Below are 16,367 nucleotides of genomic sequence, written 5' to 3' on the forward strand. Positions count from 1 at the left end.
CAAGACTCGAGGCTCCTCCCACTAACGAGCATCGCTAACGACACTTGCTGTTAACGAGCAAGTAGCGTAGAGATGGCGGTTGAGTGATGGACACGATGGCCGTCGTGGAGATGATGGACGCCTCGAGGTCCCGCCCACCTTTGGGCTCCCTAAAACCCCTTTTTAGGGGTGTCACTAACGACCTGAGGCTCCTCCCACTAACGAGCATCGCTAACGATGCTTGTCATTAATGAGCAAGTAGCGTGGAGATGGCGGTTGAGCGATGGCCGTGATGGACACCTTGAGGTCCCGCCCACCTTGGGTCCCCCCAGACCCCCTTTGGGTGGGGCGGGGGGCCGTCACTCATGACCCGAGGCTCCTCCCCTAACGAGCGTTGCTAACGATGCTTGCCGCTAACGAGCAAACGTCCCGGGGTGGCGGTTGGCTGATGGGAGACGATGGACACCTTGAGGTCCCACCCACCTTGGGTCCCCCAAAACCCCTTTGGGTGGGGTGGGGCGGGGGGGGCGTCGCTCATGAGGCTCCTCCCGCTAACGAGCCCCGCCCCCTCCCGCTTTAAACCCCGCCCACCCTCAACCGGGTGGTTCCGGAGGGGTCACCACCCATCCCCTCCCCCTCCTTTTCTCTTTTTTTTTGTGTGTGTGTCTCCTCCCCTCCCCCCCCAACAGGTCCGCGCCCCGCCCCCCTCCCTCCCTTTTGCCCCGCCCTCTCACCCCGCCCCCCCGCCGCCGCCATGGCCAGCAACGTGACCAACAAGACGGATCCCCGCTCCATGAATTCCCGGGTTTTCATCGGCAACCTCAACACCTTGGTGGTGAAGAAGAGCGACGTGGAAGCCATCTTCTCCAAATACGGCAAAATCGTCGGCTGCTCCGTCCACAAAGGTTTCGCTTTCGTCCAGTACGTTAACGAGCGCAACGCCCGCGCCGCCGTGGCCGGGGAGGACGGGCGCATGATCGCCGGGCAGGTCCTGGGTGAGTCCCCCGGGCGGGGAGGGGCCAGAGAGGTCTTCGGGTGGCCCCGTAGAGATTTGGGTGGGGCCAGAGAGGTCTTTGGGTGGGGCCAACGAGGTCTTTGGGTGGCCCTATAGGTCTTTGGGTGGGGCCGAAGAGGTTTTTAGGTGGCCCTGTAGGTCTTTGGGTGGCCCAGTAGGTCTTTGGGTGGGGCCAGAGAGGTCTTTGGGTGGCCCAGTAGGTCTTTGGGTGGCCCAGTAGGTCTTTGGGTGGGGCCAGAGAGGTCTTTGGGTGGCCCAGTAGGTCTTTGGGTGGCCCAGTAGGTCTTTGGGTGGGGCCAAAGAGGTCTTTGGGTGGCCCAGTAGGTCTTTGGGTGGGGCCAGAGAGGTCTTTGGGTGGCCCAGTAGGTCTTTGGGTGGCCCAGTAGGTCTTTGGGTGGGGCCAAAGAGGTCTTTGGGTGGCCCAGTAGGTCTTTGGGTGGCCCAGTAGGTCTTTGGGTGGGGCCAAAGAGGTCTTTGGGTGGCCCAGTAGGTCTTTGGGTGGCCCAGTAGGTCTTTGGGTGGGGCCAGAGAGGTTTTTAGGTGGTCCGGTAGACCTTTGGGTGGCCCCGTAGAGTTTTGGGTGGACCAGTAGAGCTTTGGGTGGGGCCAAAGAGGTCTTTGGGTGGCCCAGCAGAGCTTTGGGTGGCCCAATAGGTCTTTGCGTGGGGCCAGAGAGGTCTTTGGGTAGCCACGTAGAGTTTTGGGTGGCCCAGTAGGTCTTTGGGTGGTCCTCTAGGTTTTCAGGTGGCCCCGTAGACCTTTGGGTGGGGCCAAAGAGGTCTTTGGGTGGCCCTGTGGGTTTTTGGGTGGCCCAGTAGGTCTTTTGGTGCCCGGTAGATCTTCGGGTGGCCATGTAGAGTTTTGGGTGGTCCCATAGAGTTTTGGGTGGCCCTGTAGACCTTTGAGTGGTCCTCTAGAGTTTTGGGTGGCCCCGTAGGTCTTCAGGTGGTCCCATAGACCTTTGGGTGGCCCAGTAGGACTTTGGGTGGCCAGGTAGAGTTTTGGGTGGCCCAGTAGGTCTTCAGGTGGCCAGGTAGCTCTTTGGGTGGCCCAGTAAGTCATCGGGTGGCCCTGTAGGTCTTCGGGTGGGGCCGGAGAGGTCTTTGGGTGGCCCAGTAGGGTTTTGGGTGGCCCCGTAGCCCTTTGGGTGGCCACAGAGACCTTCAGGCGGCCCCACAGACCCCCCACGCGGTCCCGTAGACCCCCGGCTGGCCCTATAGGTCCCCCCCAGCCCCATAAGTGACGGGGCGGGGCTCGGAGCCGGCCCCGTAGCCCCACAAGTGGCCCCGCAGGTTGCCCCCAGCCCCATAGATGACCCCACAGGGGCTCGCCTGCCCCACGTGTAGCTCCGCGCCCCCCAAGTGGCCCTACGGCCACTGCCCAGCCCCACAGCTGCCCCATAGATCCCCCCAAATCCCCACCCCAGCCCACAGATCCCCCATAGATGCCCCACAGACGCCCCATAGATCCCCCCAAGCCCCATAGATGCCCCATAGGTCCCCCAAACTCCACCCCCAGCCCCACAGATGCCCCACAGATCCCCAAACTCCACCCCAGCCCCATAGATGCCCCACAGATGCCCCATAGATCCCCCCAAACTCCACCCCCAGCCCCACAGATCCCCCATAGATGCCCCACAGACGCCCCATAGATCCCCCCAAGCCCCATGGATGCCCCATAGATCCCCCCAAACTCCTTCCCCAGCCCCATAGATGCCCCATAGACGCCCCATAGATGCCCCATAGATGCCCCCAGCCCCACAGACACCCCACAGATGCCCCATAGATCCCCCCAAACTCCTTCCCCAGCCACACAGATGCCCCATAGATCCCCCAAACTCCACCCCAGCCCCATAGATCCCCCCAAACTCCACCCCCAGCCCCACAGGTGCCCCATAGATCCCCCAAACCCCTTCCCCAGCCCCATAGACGCCCCATAGATGCCCCATAGATGTCCCCAGCCCCACAGACACCCCACAGATGCCCCATAGATCCCCCCAAACTCCTTCCCCAGCCCCACAGATGCCCCACAGATGCCCCCCAGCCCCACAGATGCCCCATAGATCCCCCCAAACTCCTTCCCCAGCCCCACAGATGCCCCATAGATCCCCCCAAACTCCACCCCCAGCCCCACAGATGCCCCATAGATCCCCCCAAAACTCAACCCCCAGCCCCACAGACGCCTCACAGACACCCCCCAAACCCCCCCATTCCCGCCCCTCCCCTACCCGCGGGCCTCCCCCGCCCCGCGCCCCGCCCCGCGCCCCGCCCCACGCTCTGCCCCACGCTCTGCCCCATAGATATCAACCTGGCGGCCGAGCCCAAGGTGAACCGCGGCAAGGCGGGGGTGAAGCGCTCGGCGGCCGAGATGTACGGGTCAGTAGCTGCCCCACCTTCTCCGTCCCCCCTCGTCAGGTCGGGACCCTTTTTCTTCTATCCCCCCCCCCCTCCAGATTCTATGGGCTGCCCCACATCCCCGGGGCGAGCCCCGCCCCGCCCCGCCCCCCCCCGCCTCACCCCGCCCGTCTCGCGCCCCGCAGATCCTCCTTCGACCTGGATTACGATTTCCAGCGGGATTATTACGACAGGTAAAACCCCCGTCCCGCCCCACGTCCCGCCCCACGGGTCTCGAGGGCGGGGCTAAGCCCCGCCCCGCCTTCTCGTCTCCGATAGGATGTATAGTTACCCCGCCCGCGTCCCCCCGCCTCCCCCCATCGCCCGGGCCGTCGTCCCGTCCAAACGACAACGAGTTTCGGGCAACACGTCGCGACGAGGGAAGAGCGGCTTCAACTCCAAGAGCGGCCAGCGGGGCTCTTCCTCCAAATCGGGGAAACGTAGGTGATTTTTTTGGGGGGAAAAAACCCCCGAAACGGTAAAAAAAAAAAAAAAAAACAACCCAACCTCGGGGCGGGGCGGCGTTTCGGGGCGATTAACGAGGTTTTTGGGGGCGGCAGTGAAAGGCGACGACCTGCAGAGCATCAAGAAGGAGCTGAGCCAGATCAAGCAGAAGGTGGACGCGCTGCTGGAGAGTTTGGAGAAGATCGAGAAGGAGCAGAGTAAGTTGGGGGGCGGGGCGCCGGGGGGCGGGGCGCCATGGGGCGGGGCGGGGGGTTTGGGGCGAAAGCGGAGGGTTTTGGGGTTCGTTTCACGCCGGGGTCGGGGGGTTTTTTTTGTGCGTGTGTCGCCCGCAGAGCAGAAGAGCGAGAAGGCGGAGGAGGAGCAGGGGGGCAGCTCGGCCAAGAAGGAGGAGGGGGGAGGCGGAGCCAAGGCGGAGGCGGGGGGCGAGGATTCGGCGGAGGAGGGCGACCTGCTGGATGACGAGGAGGCCGAGGAGAGGGGGGACGATCAGGTGAGGGGGCGGGGCCGCGGAGGGTGTGGGGCGGGGCCGCGGAACGCGTGGGGCGGACCCGCGGAATGCGTGGGGCGGACCCACGGAATGCGTGGGGCGGACCTGTGGAATGTGGGGAGAGGACCCGCGGAATGTGTGGGGTGGACCCATAGAATGTGTGGGGCGGACCCACAGAATGTGTGGGGCGGACCCGTGGAATGTGGGGAGAGGACCTGCAGAATGTGTGGGGCGGACCCATGGAATCTGTAGGGCTGCCCCATGGAATGTGGGGAGAGGACCCGCAGAATGTGTGGGGCTGCCCCATAGAATGTGTGGGGCGGACCCATGGAACGTGGGGAGAGGACCCACAGAATGTGGGAGCAGAGCCACGGAATGTGGGGAGAGGGCCCGCAGACTATGTGGGGCTGCCCCACAGAATGTGGGGAGAGGACCCACAGAATGTGTGGGGTGGATCCATGGAATGTGGGGAGCAGACCCATGGAATGTGTGGGGCTGGCCCCATTGACTCTAGAGGGCTGGCCCCCGCTGAATCTATAGGTCAGTGCCACTGAAATCTATAGGGCAGCCCCACCGAATTGCCCGAGTAGCCCCACTGGCTCTGTGGGGCTGCCCCATAGAATCTGTGGGGCAGTGCCACAATTCACAGGGCAGCCCCACCAAACCTGTAGAGCCCGCCCCATGGAATCTATGGGGCAGCCCCGTTGGACATACAGGGCAGCCCCGTCGAACCCATACGGCAGCCACACACGATCTACGGGGCGGCTCCGCGGCATCTATGGGGCAGCCCCACACTTTCCCTGCCCCCTAACTCCGCCCCCCTCCCGCCCCACAGCTCGAGTCCATCAAGGGCGACGAGAAGGAGGCGGAGGAGGGCGAGGACGACCGGGACAGCGCCAACGGCGAGGACGATTCCTAAACCCCGCCCCCCCCAAACTGAGCCGGGACCCCCCAAAAACGCGCCCCCGCCCTCCCCCGCCGTGTTCGTGGTGTCGTGGCCCCTCCCCCCCGCCCTGTAGTTCGGCTTCACCCCTCCCCCCACCCCCCCCCAGTAATTCGCTCCCCCCTCCCCCCTTTTAATTTTGATACCTCGTTACGACTTGACGATTAAAGGACGGATGGTTTGTAGACGGTGGTCGGGTGCTGGCGGGACCCGGGGCGCCCCACAAGTGCCCCACGGCCAGCCCTATAGCCCTCCTCCTGCCCCACAAGTGCCCCATCGCCAGCCCTACAACCTTCCTCCTGCCCCACAAGTGCCCCACAGCCACCCCTGTAGTGCTGTTCCTGCCCTATAGTCTTCCTCCTGCCCCACAAGTGCCCCACGGCCAGCCCTATAGCCCTCCTCCTGCCCCACAAGTGCCCCATAACCAGCCCTACAACCTTCCTCCTGCCCCACAAGTGCCCCATAACCAGCCCTACAACCTTCCTTGCGACCCACAAGTGCCCCACAGCCAGCCCTATAGCGCTGCTCCTGCCCTATAGTCAGCCCTATATGGTGCCTCTCCAGCCTTGTAGCACCTCTCCTGCCCCACAAGTGCCCCATAGCCAGCCCTATAGCCCTCTTCATGCCCCACAGCCAGCCCCATAGCCCTCCTTGTGCCCCACAGCCAGCCCTACAGCCTTGTGACCCACAAGTGCCCCATAGCCAGCCCCATATGTCCCCTGTCGTCCCTCTCCAGCCCCATAGATTCCCCCACAGCCCCTCCCCAGCCCCACCCCCGGGCCCCCCCAAGAGCTGGCGGCCATCTTGGAAGAGGAGGGAGCTGAGGGGCAGGATGGGCGGGTTCGGCCACACCCAAGATGGCCGCCACTAGTGAGACACCCGCCCCTTTCAAGATGGCGGCCTCGGGGGGGCACAGACCCACTCAAGATGGCCGCCGCCATGGGGCGCCCGCCCCCTTACCAGGAGAGGCGGGGCCTGTGCCATTGGGGCGGGGCCTGGGGGCGTGGTGTCGACGCGAGGGCGGGGCTAGACGCCCCCCCAATAAGGAGCTAGAGTGGAGCGAGCACCGCCCTTTATTGCCCCGCCCCCTTCCCAGTCCTTGAACTGGGAGCACTGGCGGGGGCGGGGCTAAGGGGGCGGGGCTTCGCTGGCGGGGGCGGGGTCGTTGACGAGGGCGAGGCGGGCGGGGGCGAGGGCGGGGCCCGGCGGGCGACGCCCATTGACGACCAGCGACAGCGGCGACGGCACCCCGGATCCCCGTGAAGGAGAAGGTCTGCGCCCAGTACACACCAGTTCAGACCAGTATGCACCAGTACAGACTGGTTCAAGCCAGTACTGGCCGGTAGGGACGGTTCAGACCGGTTCAAAGCAGTATAGACCGGTTTAAACCAGTATGGACCAGTTCAAAGTAATACAGACCAGTATGGACCAGTACAGAGCAGTTCAAACCGGTACAGACCCCCAGAAGCCCTCCAAGTCCCTCCCAGTGCCCCCCCCAGTATCTCCCAGTCCCCCCAAACCCCTTCCCAGTCCTTCCCAGTATATCCCAGTCCCCCCCAAACCCCCTCCCAATTGCCCCAAACCCCCTCCCAGCCCCCCCAGTCCACTCCCAGTATGTCCCAGTCCCCCCAAACCCCCTCCCAGTCCTCCAAGTCCCCTCCCAATCCCTCCCAGTCCCCCCCAAACCCCCTCCCAATCCCCCCAGCCCCCCTCCCAGTCCGTCCCAGTCCCCTCCCAGTCCCCCAAAACCCCTCCCAGTCCATCCCAATCCCCTCCCAGTCCCTCCCAGTCACCCCAACCCCCCCTCCCAGTCCCTCCCAGTCCATCCCAATCCCCTCCCAGTCCCCCCAAACCCCCTCCCAATCCCCCCAGCCCCCCTCCCAGTCCCTCCCAGTCCATCCCAATCCCCTCCCAGTCCCCCCAAACCCCCTCCCAATCCCCCCAGCCCCCCTCCCAGTCCCTCCCAGTCCATCCCAATCCCCTCCCAGTCCCTCCAAACCCCTCCCAATCCCCCCCCAGTCCCCTCCAAACCCCCTCCCAATCCCCCCAGCCCCCCTCCCAGTCCCTCCCAGTGCCTCCCAGTGCCTCACCTTCCCCTGCCACTGGTGCAGGTGGTGGCAGAGCCGGGGTTCGGCCACGGCCAGCCCATCCCCCACCAGCACCCCCCAGCCCGGCGCCGCGTTGTAAATGGTCAGCGCCGCCGCTGACCCCGCCCCGTCGGCCACGCCCACCGCGCTGTCGGCGACAAAGAGGGGGGCGGGGTCAAGGGGGGAGGGGCGGCCGAGGGGAGGCGCCCCTCCCCCACCCTCCGGAGAGGGGGGGAGGGGCGCGAGAAGGGGGGGGAGGGCAAAGGAAGGGTGGGGGAGGGGCGGGAAGGGTTGGGTGCCCCGCCCTCCCCCCCAAAAGGGGGAGGGGCCAGGAAAGAGGGGGAGGGGTTGGAAAGTGAGGGGGAGGGGCCAGGGAAAGAGGGGGAGGGGTGGGGAAAGGGGGGGAGGTGGGAGGAGGAAGGGGGGAAGGGCGATCAAAGGGTGGGGGAGGGGCGAGGGAAGGGTGGGGGAGGGGCGAGAAGGGTTGGGTGCCCCACCCACCCCCAAAAGGAGGGGGAGGGGCGGGAAAAGAGGGGGAAGGGTGGGGAAAAGCGGGGGAGGGGTGGGAAAATGGGGGGAGGGGCGGGAAAAAGGGGGGGAAGGGCGGGAAAAGAGTGGGGGAGGGGCGACCAAAGGGTGGGGGAGGGGAGAGAAGGGTTGGGTATCCCCTCCCATCCCCCAAAAGAGGGGGAGGGGCAGGAAAAAGCGGGGGAAGGGCGGGGAAAAGGGGGGGAGGGGTGGTGAAAAGGTGGGGGAGGGGCAGGGAGAAGGCGGGGGAGGGGCAGGGGAGGGGCGGGGGAGGGGCGACTGACTAGGGGACCCCCTCCGGGGGGGTGAGGGTGAAGAGGACCCGCCCCAGCAGCACCCGCTGGGGGTTGGGGCCGGGCTGGAGGGCGGCGAGGGGGGAGGGGCGGAGGCCCCGCCCCAAAGGGCCCAGCAGGGAGGGGGGGAGGGGCCCCTCCAGCCCCCGGCGGCGCTTCCCCCGCAGCTTCCCCTGGGGGGGGAGGGGAAAGGGGGCGGGGTCAGGGCGCCGCCCCCACGGCGGCGGGGGGGGAGGGCCCAAGCCGTAAGTGACCCCCCCCAGCCCCATAAGTGACACCCTCAGCCCCATAAGCAACCCACCGGACCCATAAGTGAGCCCCCCAGCCCCATAAGTGACCCCCGAGACCCATAAGTGCTCCCACAGACCCACAAGTGACCCCCCAGCCCCATAAGTGACCCCGAGACCCATAACTGGCCCCACAAGTGATCCTTCAGCCCCATAAGTGACCCACCGGACCCACAAGTGACCCCCCCAGCCCCACAAATGATCCCTCAGCCCCATAAGTGCTCCCACAGACCCATAAGTGACCCCCCAGCCCCATAAGTGACCCACAAGTGATCCCCCTGCCCCACAACCGACCCCCCAGCCCCACAACTGACACCCCCAGCCCCACAAGTGACACCCCCACCCCCGTAAGTGCTCCCCCAGCCCCATAAGTGACCCCCGAGACCCATAAGTGCTCCCCCAGCCCCATAAGTGACCCCCCCAGCCCCATAAGCGACCCCCCAGCCCCACAAGTGCCCCCCAGCCCCATAAGTGCTCCCACTGACCCATAAGTGCCCCCCCAGCCCCCCAAGTGCCCCCCCCAGCCCTCCACCCCCCCCCCGGGAAACCCCGCCCCCCTCACCCGATTGGCCAGCAGGGCGCAGAGCCGTCCCAGGAAGTCGAGGAGGTGGGCGTGGCGCCGGCGAGGCTCCTCCCACCCGGGGGCCAAGGCCGCCGCCCGGCCCAGCCCCTCCAGCGCCGCCCCGAAACGCTCCTGGTACTGCAGCAGCTGTCAGGGCGTCCCATTGGCTGAGAGGCCCGGCAGGGGGCGGGGCCTCATCGGCCACGCCGACCGCCACTCAAAGACGCCCCGCCCGAGGACACGCCCTCTCGGGGGGGGGCAGGGCAAGGCCACGCCCCTCGGAACACCCACCCACCCACCCGGGGTTGGGGTGTTGGCCACGCCCCCGCGGTGCTGGACACGCCCCCCCGGCGGTGGACACGCCCCTCGCATCGGCCACGCCCCCCACACTTAATGTCCCTATAGGACAGTAGGGATGGTGGCCACGCCCCCGGGAATGCCCCCTCAGGGTGGCCACACCCCCTCACACCTAGCAGAGACACTGTAGGTGGGTTGCGGCGCTGGCCACGCCCACGGGAACGCCCACGGAGTGTGGCCACGCCCCTGCACCTCCCCAAGCGACCCTATAGGTGGGTTGTGGTGCTGGCCACGCCTACGGGAACACTCCCTCGGTGTGACCACGCCCCCTCACACCTAGCTGAAACCCTATAGGATGACTGTGGTGCTGGCCACGCCCACAGCACCTCCCCCTGCTGCCACAGCTCCGCCCCCTCCATGCACCACACCTCCACACCAGGCCCCACCCCCTCCCTCAGCCCCATTGAATCCCCCAGCCCCACAGCCCCGCCCCTGGCAGCACCACCACGCCCCCAGCGGCCCCGCCCCGCCCCCAGCAGCCACGCCCCAACCCCCCGGCTCCCCATTGGCCGGCTCACGGTGGCACGGTTGAGGTGCAGGTCGGGATTATTGGCCGCTTCCGGATCCACCCGCTCCTGCAGGAAGGGGGCGGAGACATCGGGTCACCCCCCAGCCCCGCTCCACAGCCCCGCCCCACAGCCCCGCCCCATCGCCCCACCCCATCGCCTCCCCACAGCGAAGCCACGCCCCTTAACACCCCCCCCAGCCCCACAACCAGCCCCCCCCCCCCCCCCGTTTCCCCCAGCCCCACAACTCCCGGCCCCACGGCAGCCCCCCAGCCCCACAAGTGCCCGCCCCGCCCCACGGCCGCCCCACGTACGGCCTGGGCGTAGGCCCCCAGGGCGCGGCGGGCGGCGTCGGGGCTCTGCCCCCCGGCGAAGAAGAGCGACACGTAGGCGTTGCCCAACACGTCTATGGGGCGGGGCCGGGCGGGGCGGGGAGGGCGGGGTCCTCAGCCCCACGGCCACCCCCCGCCGCCGCCCCACGGCCAGACTCCCTCCGGCCCCCCAAGTGCCCCCTCCCCCCCCAAAACCCCCCCCAGACCCCCAAGTAGCCCCCAAACCCCTCCCCAGCCCCACGGCGACCCCCCAGCCCCACGGCGACCCCCAAGTACCCCGCCAGCCCCACAAGTGCCCCCCCAAACCCCCCTTTACGCCCCCTTAGACCCCCAAATCCCCCCCAAACCCCCCCACCCGCCCCAAATCCACCCCCAGCCCCCCAACTCCCGCCCACCAACCGCCCCCCCAGCCCCACGGCGACCCCCAAGTACTCCTCCGGCCCCCCAAGTACCCCCTAAACCCCCCTTTACGCCCCCAAATCCCCCCCAAAACCCCCCCAACCCCCCCCAGCCCCCCAACTCCCCCCCCCAGCCCCCCAATTGCCCCCCCCAGCCCCACGGCGACCCCCAAGTACTCCTCCAGCCCCCCAAGTGCCCCCCCAAACCCCCCTTTACGCCCTCTTAGACCCCCAAATCCCCCCCAAAACCCCCCCAACCCCCCCCAAACCCCCCCCAGCCCCCCAACTCCCCCCCCCAGCCCCCCAACCGCCCCCCCCAGCCCCACGGCGACCCCCAAGTACCCCGCCAGCCCCACAAGCACCCCCCCAAACCCCCACTTACTCCCCCTTACACCCCCAAATCCCCCCCAAAACCCCCCCAGATCACCCCCCAGCCCCACAACTCCCCCCCCCCAGCCCCCCAACCGCCCCCCCCAGCCCCACGGCGACCCCCAACTCACACCAGGAGCGCCCGTCGGTGGGGGCGCAGCGGACGGCCGCCTCCGCCTGGGCCAGACTCTCCCTGAGGGCCCCCCCGGCCCCCCCGGCCCGTAACGCCATGGAGAGCAGCCGGCGCGCCTCCGCGTCCTCCCCCTGCCCGGGGGGGGGCGCGCGGCTCGCGTGTGGGGCTGGACCCACGGCGCGAGACACCCAGTGGCACCCCGACCCCCCACCCCCGCACGCTGACCCCCCCCCCCCGGCACCTCGATGTTGCTCCGTAGCCCCCCCCAAAGCGCCGCAGACCCCCCCCCAGTAGCACCCGAACTGCTCGTCGCCCCCCCAAACAGCACCCTGACCCCCCAACTCCCCCCAAACCAGCACCCTGACCCCCCCAACCAGCACCCTAAGCCCCCCCAACCAGCACCCTGGCCCCCCAAAACAGCACCCTGAGCCCCCCAACCAGCATCCAAACCCCCCCAACCAGCACCCTAAGCCCCCCTAGGCCCCCAGCCAGCACCCTGACCCCCCCAACCAGCACCCTGACAGCCCCAGCCCCCCCAAACTGCACCCCGACCCCCCCCAAATAGCACCCTAAGACCCCCCAAACAGCACCCAAACCCCCCCAACCAGCACCCTGACCCCCCCACCCCCCCAACCAGCACCCTGATCCCCCCAACCAGCACCCTAAGCCCCCCGAAACAGCACCCAAACCCCCCCAAACAGCACCCTGACCCCCCCAAACAGCACCCTACGCCCCCCGAAACAGCACCCAAACCCCCCAACCAGCACCCTGCCCCCCAACCAGCACCCAAACCCCCCAACCAGCACCCTGAGCCCCCCGAAACAGCACCCAAACCCCCCCAACCAGCACCCTGAGCCCCCCAAAACAGCACCCTGAGCCCCCAACCAGCACCCTGCCCCCCCCAACCAGCACCCAAACCCACCAACCAGCACCCTGCCCCCCAACCAGCACCCAAACCCCCCCAACCAGCACCCTGAGCCCCCCGAAACAGCACCCAAACCCACCAACCACCACCCTAAGCCCCCCCAACCAGCACCCAAACCCCCCAACCAGCACCCTGCCCCCCAACCAGCACCCAAACCCCCCAACCAGCACCCTGAGCCCCCCAAAACAGCACCCAAACCCCCCAACCAGCACCCTAAGCCCCCCCAACCAGCACCCAAACCCCCCAACCAGCACCCAAACCCCCCAACCAGCACCCTAAGCCCCCCCAACCAGCACCCAAACCCCCCAACCAGCACCCTGAGCCCCCCGAAACAGCACCCAAACCCCCCAACCAGCACCCTGCCCCCCCCAACCAGCACCCTGCCCCCCCCCAACCAGCACCCTGACCCCCCCAACCCCCCCCACCCAGCACCCCGACCCCCCCCAAGCAGCACCCAACTCACGTGGGCGAGGGCTCCGGCGAAGCAGGCCCGGGCCCCCTCCACGTCCCCCCCGCTGCCACCGCGCCTCCCCCAGGCGCAGCCAGGCGGGGCCCAGCCCCGGCGCCAGTTTGACGGCGCGGCTCAAAGCTTCCTCCGCCCGGCCCCGCCCGGCGGGGCTCACGCCCAGCGCCCGCGCCCGTAAAACCAACGCCCGGCCCCGCCCCTGCGGGGAGACTGAAGGAGGCGGGGTTACGAGGGCCGCGCCCGGGGCGGGGGCGGCGGCGGGGGGGCGCGGTCGGGCCGGTACCTTCTATTTCGTCCATCAGGCGTAACGTTTTCTCCATTTCGTCCGCCAAAAGGGTCGCGGCGGGGCGGGCGTCGGCTTCGCGGGCGTCGGCTTCGCGGGCGTCGGCTTCGCGGGCGTCGGCGCGGGCGGGGGCATCGCGGGCGTCGGCGGCGGGGGCGGGACGCTCTTTTTGAGGCAGGCGGTCGCGGAAGCGGTAAAGTTCCGTCACCAAATCCTGACGGCAAAACGGGGCGGGGGGGGTGGAGGCGTTGGGGTCTCATGGGAACCCCCTGCGGCTCCCCTCCCCCCCACCCAAAAAGGCCCCTCCCCCTGACAAAAAGGCCCCTCCCCTTCACAAAAAGGCCCCTCCCTGACAGAAAGGCTCCTTCCCTTCACAAAACGCCCCTCCCCTTCACATAAATGCTCCTCCCCCTGACAAAAAGGCCCCTCCCCCACCCCAAAAGGCCCCTCCTCCTCACATTAATGCCCCTCCCTCACATAAAAAGGCCCCTCCTCCTCACAAAAATGCCCCTCCCCCCACCCAAAAGGCCCCTCCCCCTCACAAAAAGGCCCCTCCCCCTCCTCACATTAAGGCCCCTCCCCCACTAAAAGCCACTCCCCCACGAAAAGGCCCCTCCCCCCACGAAAAGGCCCCCTCCCCCTCACAGAGAGGCCTCTCTCCCTCACAGAAAAGCCCCTCCCCCCCCAAAAGCCTCCTCCCCCTCACAAAACGTCCCCTCCCCCCCCCAAAAGGGACCCAGGGCTCCCCATCCCCCTCCCCCCCCCCTCACCTCCAGCCTTTTGAGCGCTTTCTCGTCGCCGTCGCCTTCTTCGGCCTCCGCCGCCGCCGCCGCCTCCTCCTCCTCCTCCCCGGGTGCCGCCATGATGGCGGAAGCCCCGCCCCCTCCTTTCTTCCCGCCCAAGCGCCGGCCCGCCGCAGCGCCCCCTGGCGGGCTGGAGGGTGCGCGCATGCGCAGAGCCGGGGGGGGAGAGACGCTCTCCGCCACGCACAAGATGGCGGCCGCGCCGCCCGACCACTTAAGATGGCGGCGAGGGGATTCCCCACGCACAAGATGGCGGCCAACAGCAGGTCACGCCACACTCAAGATGGCGGAGGGCGGCGCATGCGCCGCTCGTTCCCGCCCTCGCCCCTGGCCACGCCCCCTCCCGCCTCCCCTCAGAGGCGGCGGCGGGAACGGCTGCGGGTCGGTGCTCGCTGATGCGTTAAGGCTTTAGTCTGGTTTTTTTTCCCTAATTCCCCCCCTTTTAACCCTTTTTCCCTTCATTCCCCCATTCTTAAACCCATTTTCCCTTCATTCCCCGCTTTTTAAACCCTTTTCCCTTCATTCCCTGCTTTTTATTCCATTTTCTCCTTCATTCCCCCCATTTTTTAAGCCATTTTCCCTTCATTCCCCGCTTTTTAAACCCATTTTCCCTTCATTGCCCGCTTTTTAAACCCATTTTCCCCCTTCAGTCCCCAATTTTTTAAGCCATTTTCCCTTCTTTCCCCAATTTTTAAACCCATTTTCCCCTTCAGTCCCCAATTTTTTAAGCCATTTTCCTTTCTTTCCCCAATTTTTAAACCCATTTTCCCCTTCATTCCCCAATTTTAAGCCTTTTTCCTTTCATTCCCTGTTTTAACCCACTTTTCCCCTCATTCTCCGATTTTTTAAACCCACTTTTCCCCTCATTCTCCGATTTTTTAAACCCACTTTTCCCCTCATTCTCCGCTTTTTTAAACCCACTTTTCCCCTCATTCTCCGATTTTTTAACCTTTTCCCTCTCCTTTTCCATTTTTTTAAACTTTCCCCTCATTCCCTTTTTTAAACCCATTTACCCTTTTTAACCCATTTTCCTTTCACTTCCCTTTTTAACCCAATTTCCCTTTATACTCCTTAAATTCACCTTCCCTTTAATCCCTTTTAACCCATTTCCCCTTTATACTCATTTTAAATCCCTTTTCCCTTTATTCCCCATGTTTTTAACCCATTTTCCCTTTATTCCCCATGTTTTTAACCCATTTTCCCTTTATTCCCCATGTTTTTAACCCATTTTCCCTTTATTCCCCCCTTTTTAATTCATTTTCTCCACATTCCCTTTTTAAATCCTTTTTCCCTTAATTTCCCATCAATTTTCCCTTTCCCTTACAAAAATAATTTCCCCCCTTTTAATTAATTTTCCATTTCTTCCCGCCTTTTTTAAACCCTTTTTCCCAACCTTTTCTTTCATTCCCCATTAACCCATTTTCCCTTTCTACTCATTTTTAACCCCATTTTTCCCTTAATTCCCCCATTTTTTTAATCCTTTTCCCCTTTCTTTCCAGAATACCTATTCCCTTTTTAATTAATTTCCCATTTATTCCTGCTTTAACCCTTCTTTCCTTTATTCCCTTTTCCCTTTATATTCCATATTTTAAATGCCTTTTGCCTTTATTCCCCATTTTTAACCCATTCCCCCCTTTAACCCTTTTTCCCTTTATATTCTTTATTTTTTCTTACCTTAAATCCATTTTCTAATTATTTCCAACCCATTTTTTCCCATTTAAAAAAATAAATCACCTTTATTTTCATAACCCTTCCCCAAACCGGTCCAAAAAGGCGATTAAGGGGGGGGGGGGTTGCCAATGGGTAAAATAAACCCATTAATAAACCAATAATAACTTTTTAAAAACCAATAATTTATCCAATTAAATGGTTCCTATCAGGAGGGTTTCAATTCGACCTCCCCTGAGGCGACCCCCACGCTTTAATGAAATTGTAATAAATTATAAAACCCCACGCACATAAACATGCAAATTACACATTTACACGGGCATAAAGACACAAATTAAACACTTGTAAAAGCATACAACCCGAAATTAAACATTTATTAGAGTAAACCACCCAGAATTAAACATTTATAAGGGTATAAGAGCAGAATTTAAACATTTGTAAGGGTATAAAACCCAAAACTAAACATTTGTAAGGGGATAAAACCCCAAAACTAAACATTTGTAAGGGCATAAAACCCCAAAACTAAACATTTGTAAGGGCATAAAACCCCAAAACTAAACATTTGTAAGGGCATAAAACCCCAAAACTAAACATTTGTAAGGGCATAAAACCCCAAAACTAAACATTTGTAAGGGCATAAAACCCCAAAACTAAACATTTGTAAGGGCATAAAACCCCAAAACTAAACATTTTTAAGGGCATAAAACCCAAAAACTAAACATTTCTAAGGGTATAAAACCCAAAATGGAGCATTTGTAAGGGTATAAAACCCGAAATTAAACATCTCTCAGCAAAGCCGGCTCCATCACCAGTGTCTCCCCGCTCCATCCCGAGAGGAAAATGCCTGAAAAAACCAGCAGAAAAGAGACAAAGACGTTAAAAAAAGACTTAAAAAGAGAGAAATTACAAAAAAATTACGCTAAACAAAAGTTTAAAAAATAAACTTTAAGGGGGAGGGGGTGGGGACGACACGGAGAATGGACTGGGGCGGAGTGGATCAATACTGAGGTAAAAAAACCCCCCAAATCACACCCAAACCCTACAGAAACCACATAAAACCACTCAAAACCCGAAAACTAAATGAAAAA

General features: G+C 63.4%; 2 protein-coding genes across 7 annotated transcripts; one reads left to right on the plus strand and one right to left on the minus strand.

The window, feature by feature from the left end:
* Positions 1-686: 686 nt before the first annotated feature.
* LOC128138034 (heterogeneous nuclear ribonucleoproteins C1/C2) lies at positions 687-5,384 on the plus strand. 6 transcript variants are annotated; one of them, XM_052779312.1, is made up of 7 exons: positions 687-974; positions 3,294-3,369; positions 3,534-3,581; positions 3,667-3,831; positions 3,948-4,049; positions 4,190-4,342; positions 5,175-5,384. In XM_052779312.1, the coding sequence occupies exons 1-7, from the start codon at positions 734-736 to the stop codon at positions 5,356-5,358; spliced, it is 969 nt and encodes a 322-aa protein (XP_052635272.1). In that variant the 5' UTR covers positions 687-733; the 3' UTR covers positions 5,359-5,384. The 6 variants fall into 6 exon arrangements, with proteins under 6 accessions (XP_052635272.1, XP_052635270.1, XP_052635275.1 ...); XM_052779310.1 differs by having other exon boundaries at positions 688-974; positions 3,294-3,408; XM_052779315.1 differs by having other exon boundaries at positions 688-974; positions 3,294-3,408; positions 4,185-4,342; positions 5,175-5,310.
* Positions 5,385-6,339: 955 nt separating this feature from the next.
* On the minus strand, positions 6,340-13,689 carry TTC5 (tetratricopeptide repeat domain 5). Its single transcript, XM_052779306.1, is given in 13 exon segments — positions 6,340-6,530; positions 6,532-6,555; positions 7,373-7,517; positions 8,182-8,363; positions 9,040-9,186; positions 9,915-9,971; positions 10,217-10,308; positions 11,133-11,265; positions 12,523-12,570; positions 12,572-12,735; positions 12,809-12,926; positions 12,963-13,022; positions 13,579-13,689. Coding segments are annotated over 13 exon segments (1,383 nt in total). The 5' UTR covers positions 13,672-13,689; the 3' UTR covers positions 6,340-6,410.
* Between the last annotated feature and the right edge of the window lie 2,678 nt (positions 13,690-16,367).

This window comes from Harpia harpyja (genome assembly GCF_026419915.1).
Source record: "Harpia harpyja isolate bHarHar1 chromosome 26 unlocalized genomic scaffold, bHarHar1 primary haplotype SUPER_26_unloc_6, whole genome shotgun sequence".
In the NCBI taxonomy this organism is placed as follows: domain Eukaryota; kingdom Metazoa; phylum Chordata; class Aves; order Accipitriformes; family Accipitridae; genus Harpia; species Harpia harpyja.

Excerpts from the sequence above, each read along its gene's own strand:
- LOC128138034 (XM_052779310.1), top strand. The coding sequence starts at position 734 with ATGGCCAGCAACGTGACCAACAAGACGGATCCCCGCTCCATGAATTCC. Across the intron at positions 3,582-3,666 it reads CAGCGGGATTATTACGACAG|GATGTATAGTTACCCCGCCC; the intron begins GTAAAACCCCCG and ends CGTCTCCGATAG. Across the intron at positions 3,832-3,947 it reads TCCAAATCGGGGAAACGTAG|TGAAAGGCGACGACCTGCAG; the intron begins GTGATTTTTTTG and ends TGGGGGCGGCAG.